Source organism: Nerophis lumbriciformis, linkage group LG09 (assembly GCF_033978685.3).
Source record: "Nerophis lumbriciformis linkage group LG09, RoL_Nlum_v2.1, whole genome shotgun sequence".
Classification (NCBI taxonomy): Eukaryota; Metazoa; Chordata; class Actinopteri; order Syngnathiformes; family Syngnathidae; genus Nerophis; species Nerophis lumbriciformis.
Window position 1 is genome coordinate 22,654,701 of NC_084556.2, and position 18,641 is coordinate 22,673,341.

Below are 18,641 nucleotides of genomic sequence, written 5' to 3' on the forward strand. Positions count from 1 at the left end.
GATCACATGCCCCATGACATGATCTTGGGCAGAGACTTGCCTATTCTGCATGATCTTGTTCATCAGACACACAAGCAAAAAGTGAAGTCCAGTTTTATTCCAGCCATTCAAGAGGCTTATCCAGTACTCACCCGTGCCAAGACAGTCAAGCTAGGGCTGGAGCCTCTTCCTGACTTGGACCCTTCTCTATGCCAGGGTGGTCAGAAGGGCCCCCCAAAAAGTAAGAGCCAGCGCCGCCTGGAGAAGATCCAAGGTACTCCACTGTTGGGTGATGTGTCAAGCTTGAAACCTGATGAAGAGTGGCAGGTACCTGAAGACATCAGAGAGCTACAGAGAGCTGACGTCTCACTGGCTCCCCTGCTGGCTAAGATGAAAGATGCAAACATCCCCTTGCAGCCAAACCAGGGTGAAAAGTATGTCCTGGAGGATGGAGTCCTGTATGTAGCAGATCAGCCAGAGAATCGCTTGGTGGTCCCTACCTGCTGTAGGCCCCTTGTACTGCATCTTGCTCATTCCATACCTTGGGCTGGTCATCTTGGGCAAGACAAGACTCTTGCTCGAGTCAAAGCTCGCTTCTTTTGGCCTTTAATGGTCAAAGATGTTATTGAGTACTGTCAAACATGTCTGCAGTGCCAGAATACTTCTCCGAGACGACCTGAGAAAGTCCCGCTACTCCCTCTTCCTCTCATTGATGTTCCTTTCCGGAGGATCGCAATGGATATCGTTGGACCCCTGGAGAAAAGCAGTGGAGGCCATGAACACATCCTTGTCCTCTGTGACTACGCCACCAGATTTCCTGAGGCCTTCCCACTAAGGAGTATCAAGACTCCAAAAGTCATCTCTGCACTTGTACAGTTCTTCTCACGAGTAGGAATTCCAGATGAAATAATCACGGATCAAGGAACCAACTTCACTTCAAAGCTCATGAAGCAGCTTCATAAACAACTTGGAATTACTGGCATTCTCACCACCCCCTATCATCCACAAACCGACGGGTTGGTGGAACGCTTCAACCAAACCCTGAAATCCATGCTGAGGAAGTTTGTAGACGACACCGGTCGAGACTGGGAGAAATGGCTTCCCTTCTTGCTCTTTGCCTATCGAGAGGTACCCCAAGCCTCTACCGGGTTTTCGCCTTTTGAGCTTCTTTATGGGTTCCCTGTTCAAGGCCCCTTGGACCTCTTGAAGAAATCCTGGGAATCCAAACCACCTGTACCACAAGGGGTTCTTTCTTATGTGCTGCAGATGAGAGCCCGGCTGGAGCAATACAGACCTAAGGCAAGGAAAAATCTTGGAAAGGCCCAGATGAAACAGAAGACCTGGTATGACCAGAAAGCACGTCACAGGGTGCTGCAGCCAGGTCAAAAGGTCATGCTCTTGCTTCCAACCTCAAGTCATAAACTGCTGGCCCAATGGCAAGGTCCTTACTCCGTGGTCAGACAAGCTGGTCCAGTCACTTATGAGATCTCACATCCAGAGAAAGGAAAGGCATCCCAAGTGTACCACATCAACCTTCTGAAGGAATGGAAGGAGAGGAAATCCTCTGTGGAAGGAAAGGATGTCCAGGCCAGTCAAGTACCTACTCAAAGCAAGGAGTTGCAAGAGGAAAAGGTGATGCTGGTACGGGAAGTGGAAATGGAGGATGATGTGGAGGAGACAGATCTGTCCATGCTCACTACACCACAGAAACCTGATGTAAGTCACTTGTCTGCACAATCTGCCCTTAAATTATTGCAAGTGTGTGAAGAATTCCCAGTATTGTTCAGTGGAAAGCCAGGAAGAACTCCACTAATTGAACATGTCATTCATTTAAAAAACCCAACACCTATCCGTCAGCGCCCCTACAGAGTGCCTGAGCGGCTGGTGGAGCCCCTCAACCATGAAATCCAAACCATGCTGGATCTATGAGTGATTGAACCCTCAAACAGTGAGTGGTGTAACCCCATAGTCCTCGTTCCTAAAAAAGACAACACAATAAGAGTATGTAATGACCTACGCAAAGTGAACGCTGTTTCTAAATTCGATGCTTATCCCATGCCCCGTATTGATGAACTTCTTGAGAAGCTCGGCAAAGCTGTGTTCATCACCACCCTTGACCTGTGTAAGGGATACTGGCAAGTCCCTTTAGAGAAGGAGTCAAGGGAGTACACTGCCTTCCGTGGACCAAAGGGTCTCTATCATTACACGGTTATGCCGTTCGGACTCCATGGAGCCCCCGGAACATTTCAGCGGCTAATGGATCGCGTTCTGCAGGGGTGTGGCCAGTTCTCTGCTGCCTATCTCGATGATGTGGTGGTTTTCAGCACTTCCTGGAAAGACCACCTCTCTCATCTGCGTCAAGTCCTGCTCCGGATCCGTTCTGCCGGGCTCACTCTTAACACCCAGAAATGTGAGTGGGCCAAAACTGAGGTGTGTTACCTAGGTTACCATCTTGGCAACGGGCAGATACGTCCTCAGGTGGACAAGGTGAAGGCTATCCAAGACAGTCCTAGACCCCGGACAAAGAAGCAGGTCCGGTCATTCTTGGGGCTTTCCGGGTGGTACAGAAGATTTGTGCCCCACTTCTCTACCATCACAGCTCCTCTTGTCATGCTGACAACCAAAGCATCCTCTAATCCAGTCAAAAGGACAGACACATGTGAAACTGCCTTCATGAATGTCAAAACTATTCTATGCTCTTCCCCGGTCTTACAAAGTCCTGACTTCAACCAGCGATTCCTTGTTCAAGTTGATGCCTCCAGTGTGGGCCTTGGAGCCGTTCTAGCCCAAGGAAAGGAGGGCGAGGAACAAGCGCTTCTATATCTGAGCCGTAAACTGCATCCCAGAGAAACTAGGTACTCTGCCATCGAAAAGGAATGTCTTGCCATCAAGTGGGCATTGGACAGCCTACGTTATTACCTTCTGGGACGGACCTTTGATCTGGAAACGGACCACCGGGCATTGAGCTGGATCAACTCCATGAGGGATAAGAACTCCCGTGTCACCAGATGGTACTTGGCGTTACAGCCCTATTGTTTCAACGTTACACATCGAGCTGGCAAAAGTAACTTGCTAGCTGATTACCTGTCTCATCTCCCTGGACTTGCTGTCGCTGGAGAGGAAGGAGGTAATGTGACAGTTTGACCCCACACTGTCACTGTTTGACCTTTGGACTTCCTCACAAACCGTGCACATTTGTTAGGAAGCTCAACATGGACACAAGCATTCAATCTTGTTAGCCAGTGAAAAGCATGTGCTCAACAAACAAATTGCTACCTGTCACTCACCATGGCTCTGAACAATTGACCAAAAGAGTCAGGGTGGGGTTGAGGGCTTTATATAGGTGACCACACCTGCATTCACTAATTAGGCCAAATTTGGGTCGAACCATGATCTTCAAAAGATGGGTGTTACAGAGACATTGGGCATTTAAAAGTTGTGTTGTCTAAGCTTGAATATACTGTGTACAAAAATGACTGCTCTTCACATGCAAAAGTAGTATGTGAATACTTTTTAGACATGTGATGGTTATTTATGGTGTAATTTACAAAATAACTGTTTTCTTAATTCCCCCTGTCAAATTGGTCCCAGATAGTGGGCGGGGCTATGGGCTATTTAAGTTGGAAAATGCCGTTTTTCTGACAGTCTGCTGTCGGTCACTGCCAGAGGAGGATCTCTGTCCTGAGCAGTAGTTTCGGTCTCCATGCATCAAACATCTACTGAGATTGTGGGTGCTTTGTTTTTTCTGTCGTTGTTCACCTTTTGACACTTTTTGGGATTTCAATAAATGTTTGTAAACTGTTACCAACTGCGTGCCTTGCCATCCTTGATTTGAAAGTCTGGTTTGCAAAGGTTACATTACCTTCACCCGAGCCAGGGTGTGACAAAAGGTAAGACCATAATAACGTTTTTTTTAATCAAATGTGTTTTTTTGTGTGCTACAGTTTGTATGTGTAAAGTTAAAGTTAAGTTAAAGTACCAATGATTGTCACACACACACTAGGTGTAATGAAATTTGTCCTCTGCATTTGACCCATCCCCTTGATCACCCCCTGGGATGTGAGGGGAGCAGTGGGCAGCAGTGGCGCCGCGCCTGGGAATAATTTTTGGTGATTTAATAACCCCCAATTCCAACCCTTGATGCTGAGTGCCAAGCAGGGAAGAATGCTGGTATGAGCTTTTAAACATAACCCGTTAACTGCTGCCAATCAAATGGTGAATAAGATACTCTTGCGGGTTCATATGTTTGTAAATCTGACTGTGATGAAGTCAGTGCCTCACCAGCCATGAACCTCACCGCACGTCACTGGTATATATATATATATATATATATATGAGAGTATATATATGTGTGTGTGTATATATATATATATATATATATATATATATATATATATATAGCAATAGCATCTATTTAGCTTCCCTTTTATCCCAATGTACTTTGTATTTATTTATCTCTTTCTAAAGTGCCTCCACCAGTCCTAATACGGACTGAGTACGTGTGACGATAAGAGTCTTTGTTCTCTCTGTGATTATCCTGCGGACCTTTAGCAGCTGTTCTGGTGGTTTCAAGCAGTCAGACAAATAAAGCAGGGATCCCAGCGGAGCAGGAAACTGGAACATCAGGATCCTAAAAATATTTGTTATGCCCACATGCTTTTTTTCCCCTCCAGAACAAATACACTAATAGAGGACAGGAAATAAATACATGAGCCGTGAAATTCAAAATCTCAGTAATCTAAAATTTTTGGTCTTATTTTGCATCGTTAGATATTTTCTTTTTTAAAACACGGTCGAGTGTTTCACAAATAGATTCACCGGTCACAACATTAGGTAAACTTCACACTCCAGGATCTATACAACAGTCTGACAGCCTGAAACAGAGGTGGAGGAGGCTGGTCGAGATCATATACTAGAAATGCCCACATAGGTACGTCCACCACACTGTGACATCACACTGTGCCCACATTTTAAAAAAATTAAAAAAAAAGACTGCAAAACACAGCATTCATAGGTGTCCAAAACTGTTTGCCAGCTCATGTCTAAATGGGTGAGCTTTATGATTTGAGGCTTTGGCATTGTTTAACACAAGTATCCAACATTGTAACAACATTTATAAGTTAGAAATGAGGAACATCATCACAGGTCCTCTTTAAATTACTATTCTGTTCAACTAGCATGTCAAAAAAATAGGTGTTGTTTGGTAAAAGAGATTTGGGCACCGTTTAAGCACCGGCACAGTTTCAGTTTGAAAAGTACACATTTGGTGACTGCGATATGTGTATGATTTGCAAACGTATTTTTTCCCTATCTCTTCTCAACCCAAACCATATCATGTTGATACATGTACTGTAGGTGTGAAGCATCCACATCTGCACATCATATAACAATAATACTTTGATTATAATTACTATTTATAACACATTGTAATTATGTTACTATTGGACTCAACTTTGTTTCCTTTGTAAACCATCAACGTTCAACAGCAACACTCTGTGTCGTTATATAGATTTCAGTGGCGGGCTGTGCGTTTCCCACCTAGGCCTTCAGTGATCTTTGACTTCAATGATTACCTCTCAAAATACCATCATTGATGTCACCACATGATCATTGCTGGAGAAATACTATACAGGAACACATTTACGCCCTACTGGGCATTGGATCACATCAACGGTATACAAAATGGGTTATTTTCTGGCACATTTAAAAATAAATTATAATGCATCAGCAATTAAAACAAACTTCCTGTCAATAAAGTTTGATTCAAAGTACACAGTTCTCAAAGATATATTAACTGCCCTGACCACATGATGGCGACAAATACACATGTAACAATGTTCATTAAATAACAAGCATGACACACTTTAACAAGAGTTTACAACTTTTAGTTGTAACAGAACAGCTATTGTCAACAACTTGTGAACTGATTGGCTATGACATCTGTCTATCACTTGTCTGTGTCCTTACAGTGCACAGACGCTCGCATTGTTGATTCTGAAGGCGTCTGGCAGATTTGGTACAGCATGGCAACATAAGCTAGCTGAATTCTGATTGGATACAAACTAAAACTAGAAACAACAGTGCTGGAAGGAGCATAATATGACATGAAAAGGATATGAATAATTTTAGATATTCAGGGAAAGTAAATTAAAAACGTATTTTATCTTCAATTATGATCATGATTTCTGGTTACGTTAGGCCAGCAGAGAAGGCCTTGCTGGCCCTGATGGCCCACCACTGATAGAATATGCAGAAAATGTCACAATACATTCATAGCAGCTGAGGCTTCCCCTACTGGAATTGTGATGAGGGCCTTTGTGGTGTGAGAGTAAAGTGTGTGAAAAACAGGAATTGTACACTCCGCTGTGGGTCTTCATTAGCAGCTTGTGTGCCTGCACCTGGGTCATGGTGCATTAGTTAAGATACAGCTCACAACTCTATTTGTAGTTGTGGCGGAGCATTCTGTAGAAACTAGGGCTGTGAATCTTTGGGTGTCGCACGATTCGATTCAATGTCGATTCTTGGGGTCACGATTCGATTCAAAATCGATTTTTTTTTTTTCAATTCAACACGATTCTCGATTAAAAAACGATTTTTTTTTCCGATTCAAAACGATTCTCTATTCATTCAATACATAGGATTTCAGCAGGATCTACCCCAGTCTGCTGACATGCAAGCAGAGTAGTAGATTTTTGTAAAAAGCTTTTATAATTGTAAAGGACAATGTTTTATCAACAGATTGCAATAATGTAAATTTGTTTTAACTATTAAATGAACCAAAAATATGACTTATTTTATCTTTGTGAAAATATTGGACACAGTGTGTTGTCAAGCTTATGAGATGCGATGCAAGTGTAAGCCACGATGACACTATTGTTCTTTTTTTTATTTTTTTATAAATGTCTAATGATTATGTCAATGAGGGATTTTTAATCACTGCTATGTTGAAATTGTAACTAATATTGATACTGTTGTTGATAATATTCATTTTTGTTTCACTACTTTTGGTTTGTTCTGTGTCGTGTTTGTGTCTCCTCTCTATTGCTCTGTTTATTGCAGTTCTGAGTGTTGCTGTGTCGGGTTTGGTTTTGGAATTGGATTGCATTGTTATGGTATTGCTGTGTATTGTTTTGTTGGATTGATTAATTAAAAAAAATAATAAAATAAAATAAAATAAAATTTTAAATAAATAAATAAAAAATTAAAATCGATTTAAAAAAAATGAGAATCACGATTCGAATTCGAATTGATTTTTTTCCCACACCCCTAGTAGAAACTAACGATATATTTATAGGGGTAATTTACAATGATGATGGATAAATAGGTTACATGCATACCTGTCAACCCTCCCGTATTCCCCAGGAAACCCCAATATTTTGCCCTTCTTCCTTCCCAGTCCCTTACTTTTTACCTTCCATGAAAAACAAATAATTTACGGTACTGCATCCGGAGCAGCACAGTTTCCATTTGGCGTAACACATCCTGCAGCCTGTAAATAGCAGGCGTTGTGACGGGCGTTCCGGCGCATGTCTGTCGTTTGAATTGAAAATTGGGAACATGAGACAGATGGATGTGTCACAATCGTCTTACGATTGTGACACATCCATCCATCGACCCCAACACGAATAAAAAATAATAAGAGTAATAACAAAAAGAGCACTCAAAAAGGAGTGAGGAAAAAATAACAAATACACTACACTCAGCGGCAGGTCCGTAAAATATAGAGAGGGCATCGGGCTTGGTGTTGCGGGAGCCGGTTCTCTAGGTAATAGAGATGTTGAAGCGTGTGAGAAACCGTGACCAGCGTGCATGGTGGGAGTTAGTCTTTGAGCAGTTCTCATAAATGCCAGGTTTGTATGATCTGTGACGACCAGAAGGTCGCCTCCAACCAGTGCCTCCACTCCTGTAGCGCAAGAAAGATGGCCAGCAGCTTTCTGGAGGATGAATCGTCTCTAGACGTTAGCAAAACCCAAGAACCTTTGCAAGTGCTTCCTTGATGTAAGAGATGACTACTTGACCACTGCGGGATCAGGCTTGAGATGAACGCCAGAAACGTCACAGATGGCGAGTGAAAGTTGCACTTCCCAGCTTTGACATACAGCTGATTCTCCAATAACCGCGACGAGATGGACATTTCTGGAAAAGATAGGAACACAACATTGATTGATCATGCCCCTGAGGACATCGCTAATTAGATTTTGGAAAACATTGGGCGCTTTAGTGAGGCCAAAAGGCATAACTAAATATTCAAAATGCCCAATGTTTGTTAAAAGTGGTCTTCCACTACCTTAATTTTCACCAGGTGATAAGCATTGTCTAATTTAGTGAAAGCAGCAGCAGAAGATAATGAAGAAAGGCTGAATCCGTAAGTGGCAAAGGATAGCTATTCTTCACATTTATGTCTTTTAGACCACAATAGTCATTACAGGGCCGCAAAGATTTTTCTTTTTTCTCAACGAAAAAAAAACAGCCACCAGTGGAATGGAAGATTGGAGAACGAGAGACGAGGAAATATAGTCACTTAATGCGGACTGTTCCAGACCTGTCACATTATAGAGTCTTGCCACAGGTAACGATGCCCTCGGGAAGAGTTTAATGGAACAGTCATAAAGACAATGTGGGGGAAAGGACTGAGCCCGTTTTTTACTAAAAACCTGTTTGAGGTCATATTTGGCATGTACCCCCAACAAATTAATGGTCTCATTAACACGGATAAGTGTGGCCGTCGAGGGAACAGCGTAACGCAATTCATTAGTGTGGCAAAAGGTGCTCCAATTCAAAACGGTAGTCCTACCCCAATTAAGACTGGGATTATGCAGTCAAAGCTATGGGAGACCTAATACAATGGGTGTCGACTGACATGAAAGAATAAACAAGTAACTGTAAAAATAATGTCAGTTTGGTGCATCATCCTCGCCAATAAATGGCCATCTAAAGATCGGACCGCCTTGGGGGAACAAAGTCTAATTTGAGCAATTTAATGGAAGTCCACAAAGTTTGTGTCCAAGAGTGAATAGATGCAACAATCTTGATGCTACTTCCACCCCCTGACAAAGTCCTAAAAAGTTCAAGTCTCTTTCCAGGTCTGGTAGCCTGCGGTTACTCACACAGTCCATGAGTTGTAGGCTGTTTGTCAGTGACGTGCGGTGAGGTTCATGACTGGTGAGGCACTGACTTCATCACAGTCAGATTTACAAACATATGAACCCGCAAGAGTATCTTATTCACCATTTGATTGGCAGCAGTTAACGGCTTATGTTTAAAAGCTCATACCAGCATTCTTCCCTGCTTGGCACTCAGCATCAAGGGTTGGAATTGGGGGTTAAATCACCAACAATTATTCCCGGGCGCGGCGCCGCTGCTGCCCACTGCTCCCCTCACATCCCAGGGGGTGAGCAAGAGGATGGGTCAAATGCAGAGGACAAATTTCACCACACCTAGTGTGTGTGTGACAATCATTGGTACTTTAACTTAACTTTAACTTTACACATACAAACTGTAGCACACAAAAAAGCACATTTAATAAAAAAAAAACGTTATTATGGTCTTACCTTTACTTATAAGTGCGGGAACAGTGGTGTTCGTGTTGGAGGAGTTGTGAATGAATGAAATATGAAATCCGTGCTGCAGTCTGCAGGTGTACCTAATGTTGTGTCCCTGCAGTCGTTCGTGGCTCCTCCGGCGCAAGCAATGTTGTTTTTGCACTTGTTGGCTTCTTGTTGAGTGACTTTTTTTGGGTGGATTCGGTCTTGCACGTGGAGGGTTTGAGTGTGGGCTTTGGTTGGTGTGGCGCTCCCGTCGCGGGGTGCAGTCTGCGTCGGAAGTGCCTTAACCGGCACCAGGAGGCGGGATTACGCGAGCCTCACACAGTGCGTCTTCGCAGCAGTTTTATGATTGCTCAGCACAAGAAATACGTTACACACATACAGTTGTTGACAAAATACACTGTACATTATATACCTCAGCTAACTAAACTATGGAAATGTATAATATAATTCATATAGCAATGCGGTCTCACTGCACAGCAGGCCAGCAGTTAGCCGAGTCATTGCGCAATCCATGGTGAGGCACAATTGAGTGACGTGCCTCAACTGGCTGCTGTTCACCGCACCGTCTCTTCTCAGTATTTTAACGGCAAATGTGAAAATTCAGCGATTTTGAATAAAAATAATCTAAAACTGGTGAAGTTAAATGGAAAATAACTTTATAGTATAATCATTGGATACATATAACAATTAAATTTTTTTTTTTTCATTTTACATTTTTTTTCTTTCCATGATGGCAGGTGAGGCCCCGCCTCACCTGCCTCTAGTGACCGCACGTCACTGCTGTTTGTTGAACCCCGCAGGACGAAAAGAAGCTTGAGGAGCAGAGGGGTGTGAGGACCAATAGCGCAGCTAGAGATATGGTGGTCTGGGCTTCCACGGTAGCGGTAGAGACTTAATCTTCATTAACGAGCGATGACTTGTCCTCCGAGCTGCATTGGCACTTCAGTAGCGTCATTAAGCTAACAAATGGCGGTTATGGCAGGAACGATTACAGGGTCGACTCCTGCCGCTGTCGATATCGCTCACTTGGAGGGACGTTATCGGCTATCCTCCTCAGCGTCCTCTTTATTGCACTCGCGATTTCTGTCATCTAGACGAATGGCTAAGTCAATGAGTGTGTCAAGGGTGGCAGTTTTGTCACGGGTAGCAAGTTCAGTCTTGATGCGACAATTTAATCCATTGCGGAAAATGCTGCATAAAACAGTCTATGGAGTATGTTGCCAAGGAGAGCTTGCCCTGTTCAAAGTCCAACAGAAGCTGCCTGCTTCTCTGCCTTTTAGGGGGTGATCAAACACCTTCATTACTTCTTTAGTAAACAGGGTCAGTGACGTGCGCGCAGCGGGAGAATTCTTACTAACTGCCATGGCCCAGGCGGCGGCTTTGTCAGATAGCAGCCTCATGATCACAACTATTTTAGCATGGCTAAGTATGTTGATTGTGGTATAAGCTAGTTACCGCTCTGTGATCACGACGATGCGGAAAGTAGTTCCTCTGTGTTAGCGCTTATAAAAACAATATCACTAATATTGTTTTTTGAGGGCCCAATAGAGTACTCCATCCATCCATTTTCTACCGCTTATTCCCTTTGGGGTCGCGGGGGGCGCTGGAGCCTATCTCAGCTACAATCGGGCAGAAGGCGGGGTACACCCTGGACAAGTCGCCACCTCATCGCAGGGCCAACACAGATAGACAGACAACATTCACACTCACATCCACACACTAGGGCCAATTTAGTGTTGCCAATCAACCTATCCCCAGGTGCATGTCTTTGGAGGTGGGAGGAAGCCGGAGTACCCGGAGGGAACCCACGCAGTCACGGGGAGAACATGCAAACTCCACACAGAAAGATCCCGAGCCCGGGATTGAACCCAAGACTACTCAGGACCTTCGTATTGTGAGGCAGATGCACTAACCCCTCTGCCACCATGCTGCCCCCAATAGAGTACTCCCAGTAGCTTAATTGTTAGCCACCTGGTACTTGCCGTATATTACAAATTAGAATGTATATAAAAAGAAAGACATTTGTGTTCTTGTCTTGCATAGGGATTGTGAATGATAGGCAAAATACCCCACAAAGTGCAGTTCCTCTTTAGGTCATTCAGCTGTTATAAAATCATATAACTGAGTCGACAATATGTCTAATATTTTTATTTACGGCAGTCCAAAACATAAACGTTCTAAATAAAGACGCAAAATAGCACCCGCACAACAGTTTTAGACTTGATAAATCACATTGTGAGCGCTTAATGATTAATATTTGAATCTCCTCCTTCCAGTCTTGTGGGTGTTCTGTTAATTAGCATATGTTCTGCATATTCATGAAGACAGACACTCTAAAAGGGAAGCGCTCTCTGTTCTGCTCATTTAAAAGACACAATCCTACAAGTTTAGCAGAGCAGCTTTGCATGCACTATCAAGTTTGCACCTTGTTTTAATACACACAAGCCTTAAGTAGATCAGTAACTAATGGTGCCCATCAAAAATATTGTTGTTTTTCCATGCTTCTCCTTGGATGGTATTAATTAGTTGTGCAGGTGTAACTAACGTTGTGGTATGCTCAGAAAGACATTGTGGACAGTAAAAGTACTGCAGTGTCTGACTGTGCTTATCTAAAGTGTGGGGGAGAGCACAAAGAGAAAAGGAAGGGGAAAAAAACTCACCACCTCCACTGTGCCATTTTTAAGCTGCTATAGAGAATCCGACTCACACGACATATGGAGAAGTTAAGGAGGATTTGCCTGGTGAAGAAGTTGTGTGTGGCGCACTGCAACGTTTTTGGCTCTAATTAGAAGGCAGCGATGCGAGGGCGAGCAGGAAGGAGGCCCACTGCCGAGGAGAAGCAGAGCGAGAGGGCAGTTTTGCTGCAGCCTTGACCTTATTTTACTTGTTGAAGTTAATGGAAAGGAACAGGCACTGTCATCTCGGCTCCTCTGTGTGTGTCTCCTACGAAAAAAAAAAAAAAAAAAAAATAACACTTATGTGTAAATGCTTTCACACGTTCCCTTGCAAATGTCAGTCCTTCTTGCATTGTGTTTTTAATGTGTTTTGGTTATAAAACGGTTTTGGATGCCAGGAGCTGTGACTCACTGTATGTTTCTTCCTTGTAGGTGGTGACCGCAGGAAAAAACACCAGAGGATACCACTATATCCTTGCCAACTTGGTGAGAAATGATACGACTTTTTGAAATGTTTTCAAAATCATTTTATTTTGGACCATATGAACCTACATACAAAACACTGTTCTTTAACCCCGAAAAAAGTCTCAAAAAGACAGGTCATGTTTTATATGTGGTCTGTACATTCATACATTCAAATTAATGCTGTCAAGTTAATGCGACTGCACTGTGTTTTTTTTTAACGTGCGATTTTTGTGCGTGTGTACGTCATGTTGCGTTGTATACCAAAGACTACAAAAAATGGGACCCATTGCCTCCCTGCTTGGCACTCAGCATCAAGGGTTGAAATTGGGGGTTAAATCACCAAAATGATTCCCGAGTACGGCCCACGCTGCTGCTCACTGCTCCCCTCACCTCCCAGACGGTGAACAAGGGGATGGGTCAAATGCAGAGGACACATTTCACCACACCCAGTATGTGTGTGACAATCATTGGAACTTAAAAAATATACATATATATATATATATATATATATATATATATATATATATATATATATATATATATATATATATATTGAATGGCAAGTTTAGCTTCTAAGCCCTGGCAGGTTGCTCTCTCTACAAGACCATCACCAGAGTCTTAAGCTGCCAACAGCAGCAGTGTCGCCAAGTCTCTTTACTATTTTTCTAAAGTCGCTTGCAAAGTTTGTGAGTCGCGGGTTGTGGTTTTTGGGCTTGTTTTTTGACCATGTGGTTGCTTATTTGGGCTTGCTTTTCTGTCCCCACAATCAAGCAAAACACAAATGTGCTGGTAGGTAGTCCTTTTCTACACAATAGTTTTTGGGTTATTGCAAATGACAGAGTCAGAGCCCAGACTGACAGACAAAAAAGTGACGAGACAGAGTGAGAATTAGTGGCAGAATTTGGAGAAAAATTTAATAAAATATAATATTTATAATATTTCATTATGGGAGAGAGGGAAAGCTGGATTAGACCCCATGTGGACCTGCGTGTGTGTATGTGTGTGTGTCTGTCTGCTTGTGTCCATTTTTTGTTGCGCTGTCAAACAAATATTTGCATAAATCAAACAAATTGTCCAGTCACATCATGTTGGGTGTCCTTTTTAAAAAGGTACTCCTATTTAAGATTTGAAAAAAATATATTTTGGATTCTTTATGATTAATTATGAGTTGAATATGGACAAAATGTGATTAATCGCGATTAAATATTTTAATTGTTTGACAGCCCTAATTAAAACATAACCAACCAGCCAAGGTCCACATACTGTATGAGTCGGAGCTTTTCTTCCTGTCACTTACACAACTGTGCCTCACTACAAAAAACAGTTGGGCAAGTTAGCAAACATTTAATTCATTTAAAAAATATTTAAATATACATATATTTAAACGGGTCTTGAAAAAGAAAGGTTCAAAGTTAAAGTACCACTGATAGTCACACACACACTATGTGTGGTGAAATTAACCTCTGCATTTGACCCATCCCCTTGTTCCCCTTGGGAGATGAGGGGAGCAGTGAGCAGCAGTGGTGGCCGCGCTCGGGAATCATTTTTTGGTGATTTAACCCCCAAATCCAACCCTTGATGCTGAGTGCCAAGCAGGGAGTTAATGGGTCCCATTTTTATAGTCTATGGTATTAATCGGCCAGGGTTTGAACTCACAACCTATCGATCTCACCTCTAACCACAAGGCCAGTGAGCAGGTCACAAGTCCACTGAGCAGGTTATCTGATATTCGGGTCAGTACAGTACTGTCACTTTGCAGGACAAATACAAGCATCTTTAGACGACTACTACTATCGACAACTACAATTAAAGCAAAAATTGCTAGTTTATATTCCGTATTAAAACCATCAAAATCACCCCTTCTGTTAACCACTGTTGCCATTGTTACCCCACATGTAGTTTGTGGTTTACTGGAGTTGCTTATATATTTGTGGACCAGCCAGTACACCAGCCATGTTGCATTAGCACTTGCCTTAGTATATTGTATGCACAAACTGTACATTAAGCTAATGTTTTATTCACTTCACACAATGTACAAATGTTGCTGATGATGTTACCTAGGCAACAATTTTGCGCAAAAGCAGCTTCTATAAAATCCTGTGACTACAAAGGGACAAAACTATGCCAAATGGTAATGCAGAAGTATTAATATTGTAAAGACTTTTTCGATACAGTTCTTTGATGTCATTGTATTATGCAAGTGTGCCTCAATTTGTATTTAACCAGTTGTTTTCTTTTATTGCAGGGCTTTTCCAACATGAGCTTGGAGAGGGTCTTTTCTGGTGGGGCCAACATTACAGGCTTCCAGATCATCAACCCGGACAGCGCAATCGTGCAGCAGTTCCTCCAACGCTGGGAGCGTCTTGATGAAAGAGAATTTCCAGAAGCCAAAAACGCTCCGCTAAAGGTCAGTGAGTGTTTTCTTAGTTTTTTTTAATCTCGTTCTCTAAACATTGCAGCGTTTTCTTGTGTGTCACAGTACACATCAGCGCTGACCCACGACGCTATCCTTGTCATCGCTGAGGCCTTCCGCTACCTTCGGCGCCAGCGTGTGGACGTGTCCCGGAGGGGCAGTGCAGGCGACTGCCTCGCTAATCCTGCCGTACCCTGGAGTCAAGGCATCGACATAGAGAGAGCTCTCAAAATGGTGAGCATGGTTGTTGGTTTTATTCTGACGGCTGCAAGAGCTGAAGCTAAAGGTCGGATTGACGTTTTTTTTCAAACTATTCCACATTCCACAGTTCCCCAAATCGTTGTGTTGAATTTTGACATATTCTTCTCATGGGAACTAGCAATTACATGTAACCAGTTGACAATTCATGCTCAATGCAGAAACAATGCGGCGATAGTTGTTTGAAAATGATCAAACTAATATCCCTGTCTTTGCCATTGAAAGCCTCTCTAATATAGGTGGACCAGCCAGGACAGCATTTATTGTCATGTCAGCAGTAATGTCCATACTAACAATATTTGAGTTGTTCAAATGATACTGGATGCTAAAATGATAACGTTCATTGTCCTATTGCCAAAACATTAGGGACACCTGCCTAATCATATTTGATTGATACAATACGATACCATTATCAAAACATTTCCCGACAGTGGTACTTCAGTTATTTCTAGTAATCTGTTCCAATAGGTCAAACGAAGACCAATTCGTACGATACCTGAAGCATTTTTTCCCATGAGAAATAATGCAAATTCAAATAATCCATGTCAGACAGCCAAAAGTATTACCACAAAACACATTTTATAGATATAAGTTTGTAGATAATAGTTTTTAGTTTTACATACACAAAACAATGTGTATGTATAACTGACAAATTAAATAGATGAATAAACATTTAACATCACTTTTTCCTTTATTAAAGACAACAATGGGCAGCAAGCGCCACACGGACGCCAACATCATACTTTGATTTATTTTGTGAATTTAAAATTGTTTCCCACCTTCTTTATATCCAAGAACAACGACTGTGTGCTCACACGACTTTATTAACATCAACTCATGCAATTAAATGCTTTATGGTACAACACAGCACACAGTATGCTACAACTTGCAACTTTATTTGGCCCCACGGTGGGTTATTTTGCAGTCGTCACCAGTGTTGGGTTAGTTACTGAAAAACAGTAACTAGTTATAGTTACTAGTTACTTCATTTCAAAAGTAACTCAGTTACTAACTCAGTTACTTACACCAAAAAGTAATGCGTTACTGTGAAAAGTAACTATTTAGTTACTTCTTTTTTTCTTCTTTTTTTTTAAAGCTCCAATTAATGCCCTTTTAGCCTTTATTTCAGTACTGTTATTGCACTGGAGAATAATACAATCTGTTGATCAACTTGACATACATTTGTATCACTGAACTCTGCTAAGCAATGTGGTCGACATACAACACACAAAGACAAAGATATGTTACAAAGGCCAATTTGTTTCTGGCCAGAACAAATTGACAAAACTATTTTAAATAGCTGCAACATAACATACATAAGTAACAAACAGCATAATAACAGCATAGCTGTAAAGAAAGAAAGGCACACACTACATACACAAAGCCTAACCAGGCATTTTTTCCTCAAGAAATTCTGACACAAAATCATGTCTGAAGCCCAGAACACTCTACACATTTCCCCAGTTTTAGTTTAGAGATAAGGAAAGATTGGCCTGGCCCACTAGCATCCCTCTTTATGTTTGTGAACTTTATAGTCTATACATTTAGAGTGATGTGATAATCAAACACTCTAGAAGTCTAAAATGAAAGAGTATATAAGAGAATTGACAGCAACGTTCCCTCTAAGGAGCGCGCCTGTGCAATTGCGCACTGCTCAAGCATCCTCTGCGCACGACAAATCTATGCCACGCACAAAATCAAATAAAAAAATAAGCGCATAACAATTTTCGACACGACACGGACACGACAGAGAAAACCATTTTCGTCATCATTGTTCAAATATAATAATACGTCTGTCGAGACGCTTTGAGGACATGAATTCCATCCATCACTTTACTGAGCAAAACTCTTTATTCTCGGCCATAAACACATCACTGTTATATCAACAGCAGCCGCTCGCTCTTTCTCACTTGCGCCAACACATGCACATATGGCACTTAGCCAGTGATGCGTTTACAGCCACACAAAAAGTCGGACAACTCCAACACCACACATAAAGTGCAATTCCAGGTCGTTACTCTATGATTTACCAATCAAATGTGTGCCTATTCTAGTGTCATTTATTAGGAATCTTAATTTATAAATATTAATCATTAAATGCTGTTAATATATTAAATACATACTAATAAAAATATATTTTTTACAAACAGGAAGTTGCAGGAATGTACACATGATCCCCTGCTTACATCTCATTGTGCAACATGTGAATGTTTTAATGGGAACTAAATGCAATGTCTGAAAGGGGTACAAACTATTTCCAAAGCAGGACCTCCACCCAGACAAACAATACAAGTACACACTTCATGAAAAACAATATTTGTTGCTATTGTCATTGTAAGTGGGCCTAAACACTTATATTAGAAAATAACCTCATGGAAATGACTGCTGTCATTTGATTATAATAATAAGAGAATGTTGTCTGTCTATCTGTGTTGGCCCTGCGATGGGTGGGGACGTGTCCAGGGTGTACCCAGTCTTCCGCCCGAATGCAGCTGAGATAGGCTCCAGCGACCCCGAAAGGGACAAGCGGTAGAAAATGGATGGATGGATGGAGATTGAACTTGTTATTTAGTCATGTTTGGGACAGGTGTGCTGCTGGTGTAGCCACAGTGTGCACGTGTGATGTTGCTCACATGGGCTCCACTCAATGCTCAGGGAGTTTTTGCGTTTGCTCACACACATGAACAATTAGAGGGAACATTGATTGACAGAGTGTGTGTACCTTCAGTTCTGAAAGATGAGCAGAGGCAGAGTTAATCCTTACGTGGTGAAGTGTCATTGGAGTCTCTGTCTCTCTTTACTAGCTTCGTCGAAGCATGTTGCTATGTAGCTTGTTTCAGCAGATTTGAATTGCTGTTTTGGGCAGTAGATGGGATCTTTGATCCAAAGCACAATTTACATTTAACTAAATTGTTATTTTCTTTGTGCTCGACAAAAGAAAAGTAGTGAAAATATCTCCATGTTAGCAAACTCGACTTCTGGCTCCGCCATGATCAGACACGCCCCCCTCCCCCCTCTCCTCCCTCCACACACTCACACTCACACTCACACACAGAGCGCATGTCTCTCTCTCTTCTCCGGCTTGTGACACAAGAAGAATCAGAACGATGACACAGCAGCCCTCCGATAAAACACACTTTATACTACAAAAAAAGTAACGTAAAATAACGCAGTAACGCATCATGTAGTAACGGTAACTGAGTTACTGAATATAAAAAAATAACGCGTTAGATTACTAGTTACCGCCGAAACTAACGGCGTTACAGTAACGCGTTACTTTGTAACGCGTTAGTCCCAACACTG

At 42.1% G+C, this 18,641-nt stretch overlaps 1 protein-coding gene across 6 annotated transcripts in view; it reads left to right on the top strand.

Annotated features, from left to right (window-relative positions):
* The window catches only part of gria3a (glutamate receptor, ionotropic, AMPA 3a), a 267,421-nt gene that overhangs the window by 174,566 nt on the left and 74,214 nt on the right, over positions 1-18,641 (top strand). For all 6 annotated transcript variants that reach the window (XR_009815421.1, XM_061962200.1, XM_061962198.1 and 3 more), the window contains exons 5-7: positions 12,635-12,688; positions 14,913-15,074; positions 15,147-15,314. Coding sequence is in view for 5 of the 6 variants with exons in the window: in XM_061962200.1 (XP_061818184.1) it covers positions 12,635-12,688; positions 14,913-15,074; positions 15,147-15,314 (384 nt within the window). In the remaining variant the exon portion in view is untranslated. The remainder of the gene's footprint in view (positions 1-12,634; positions 12,689-14,912; positions 15,075-15,146; positions 15,315-18,641) is intronic.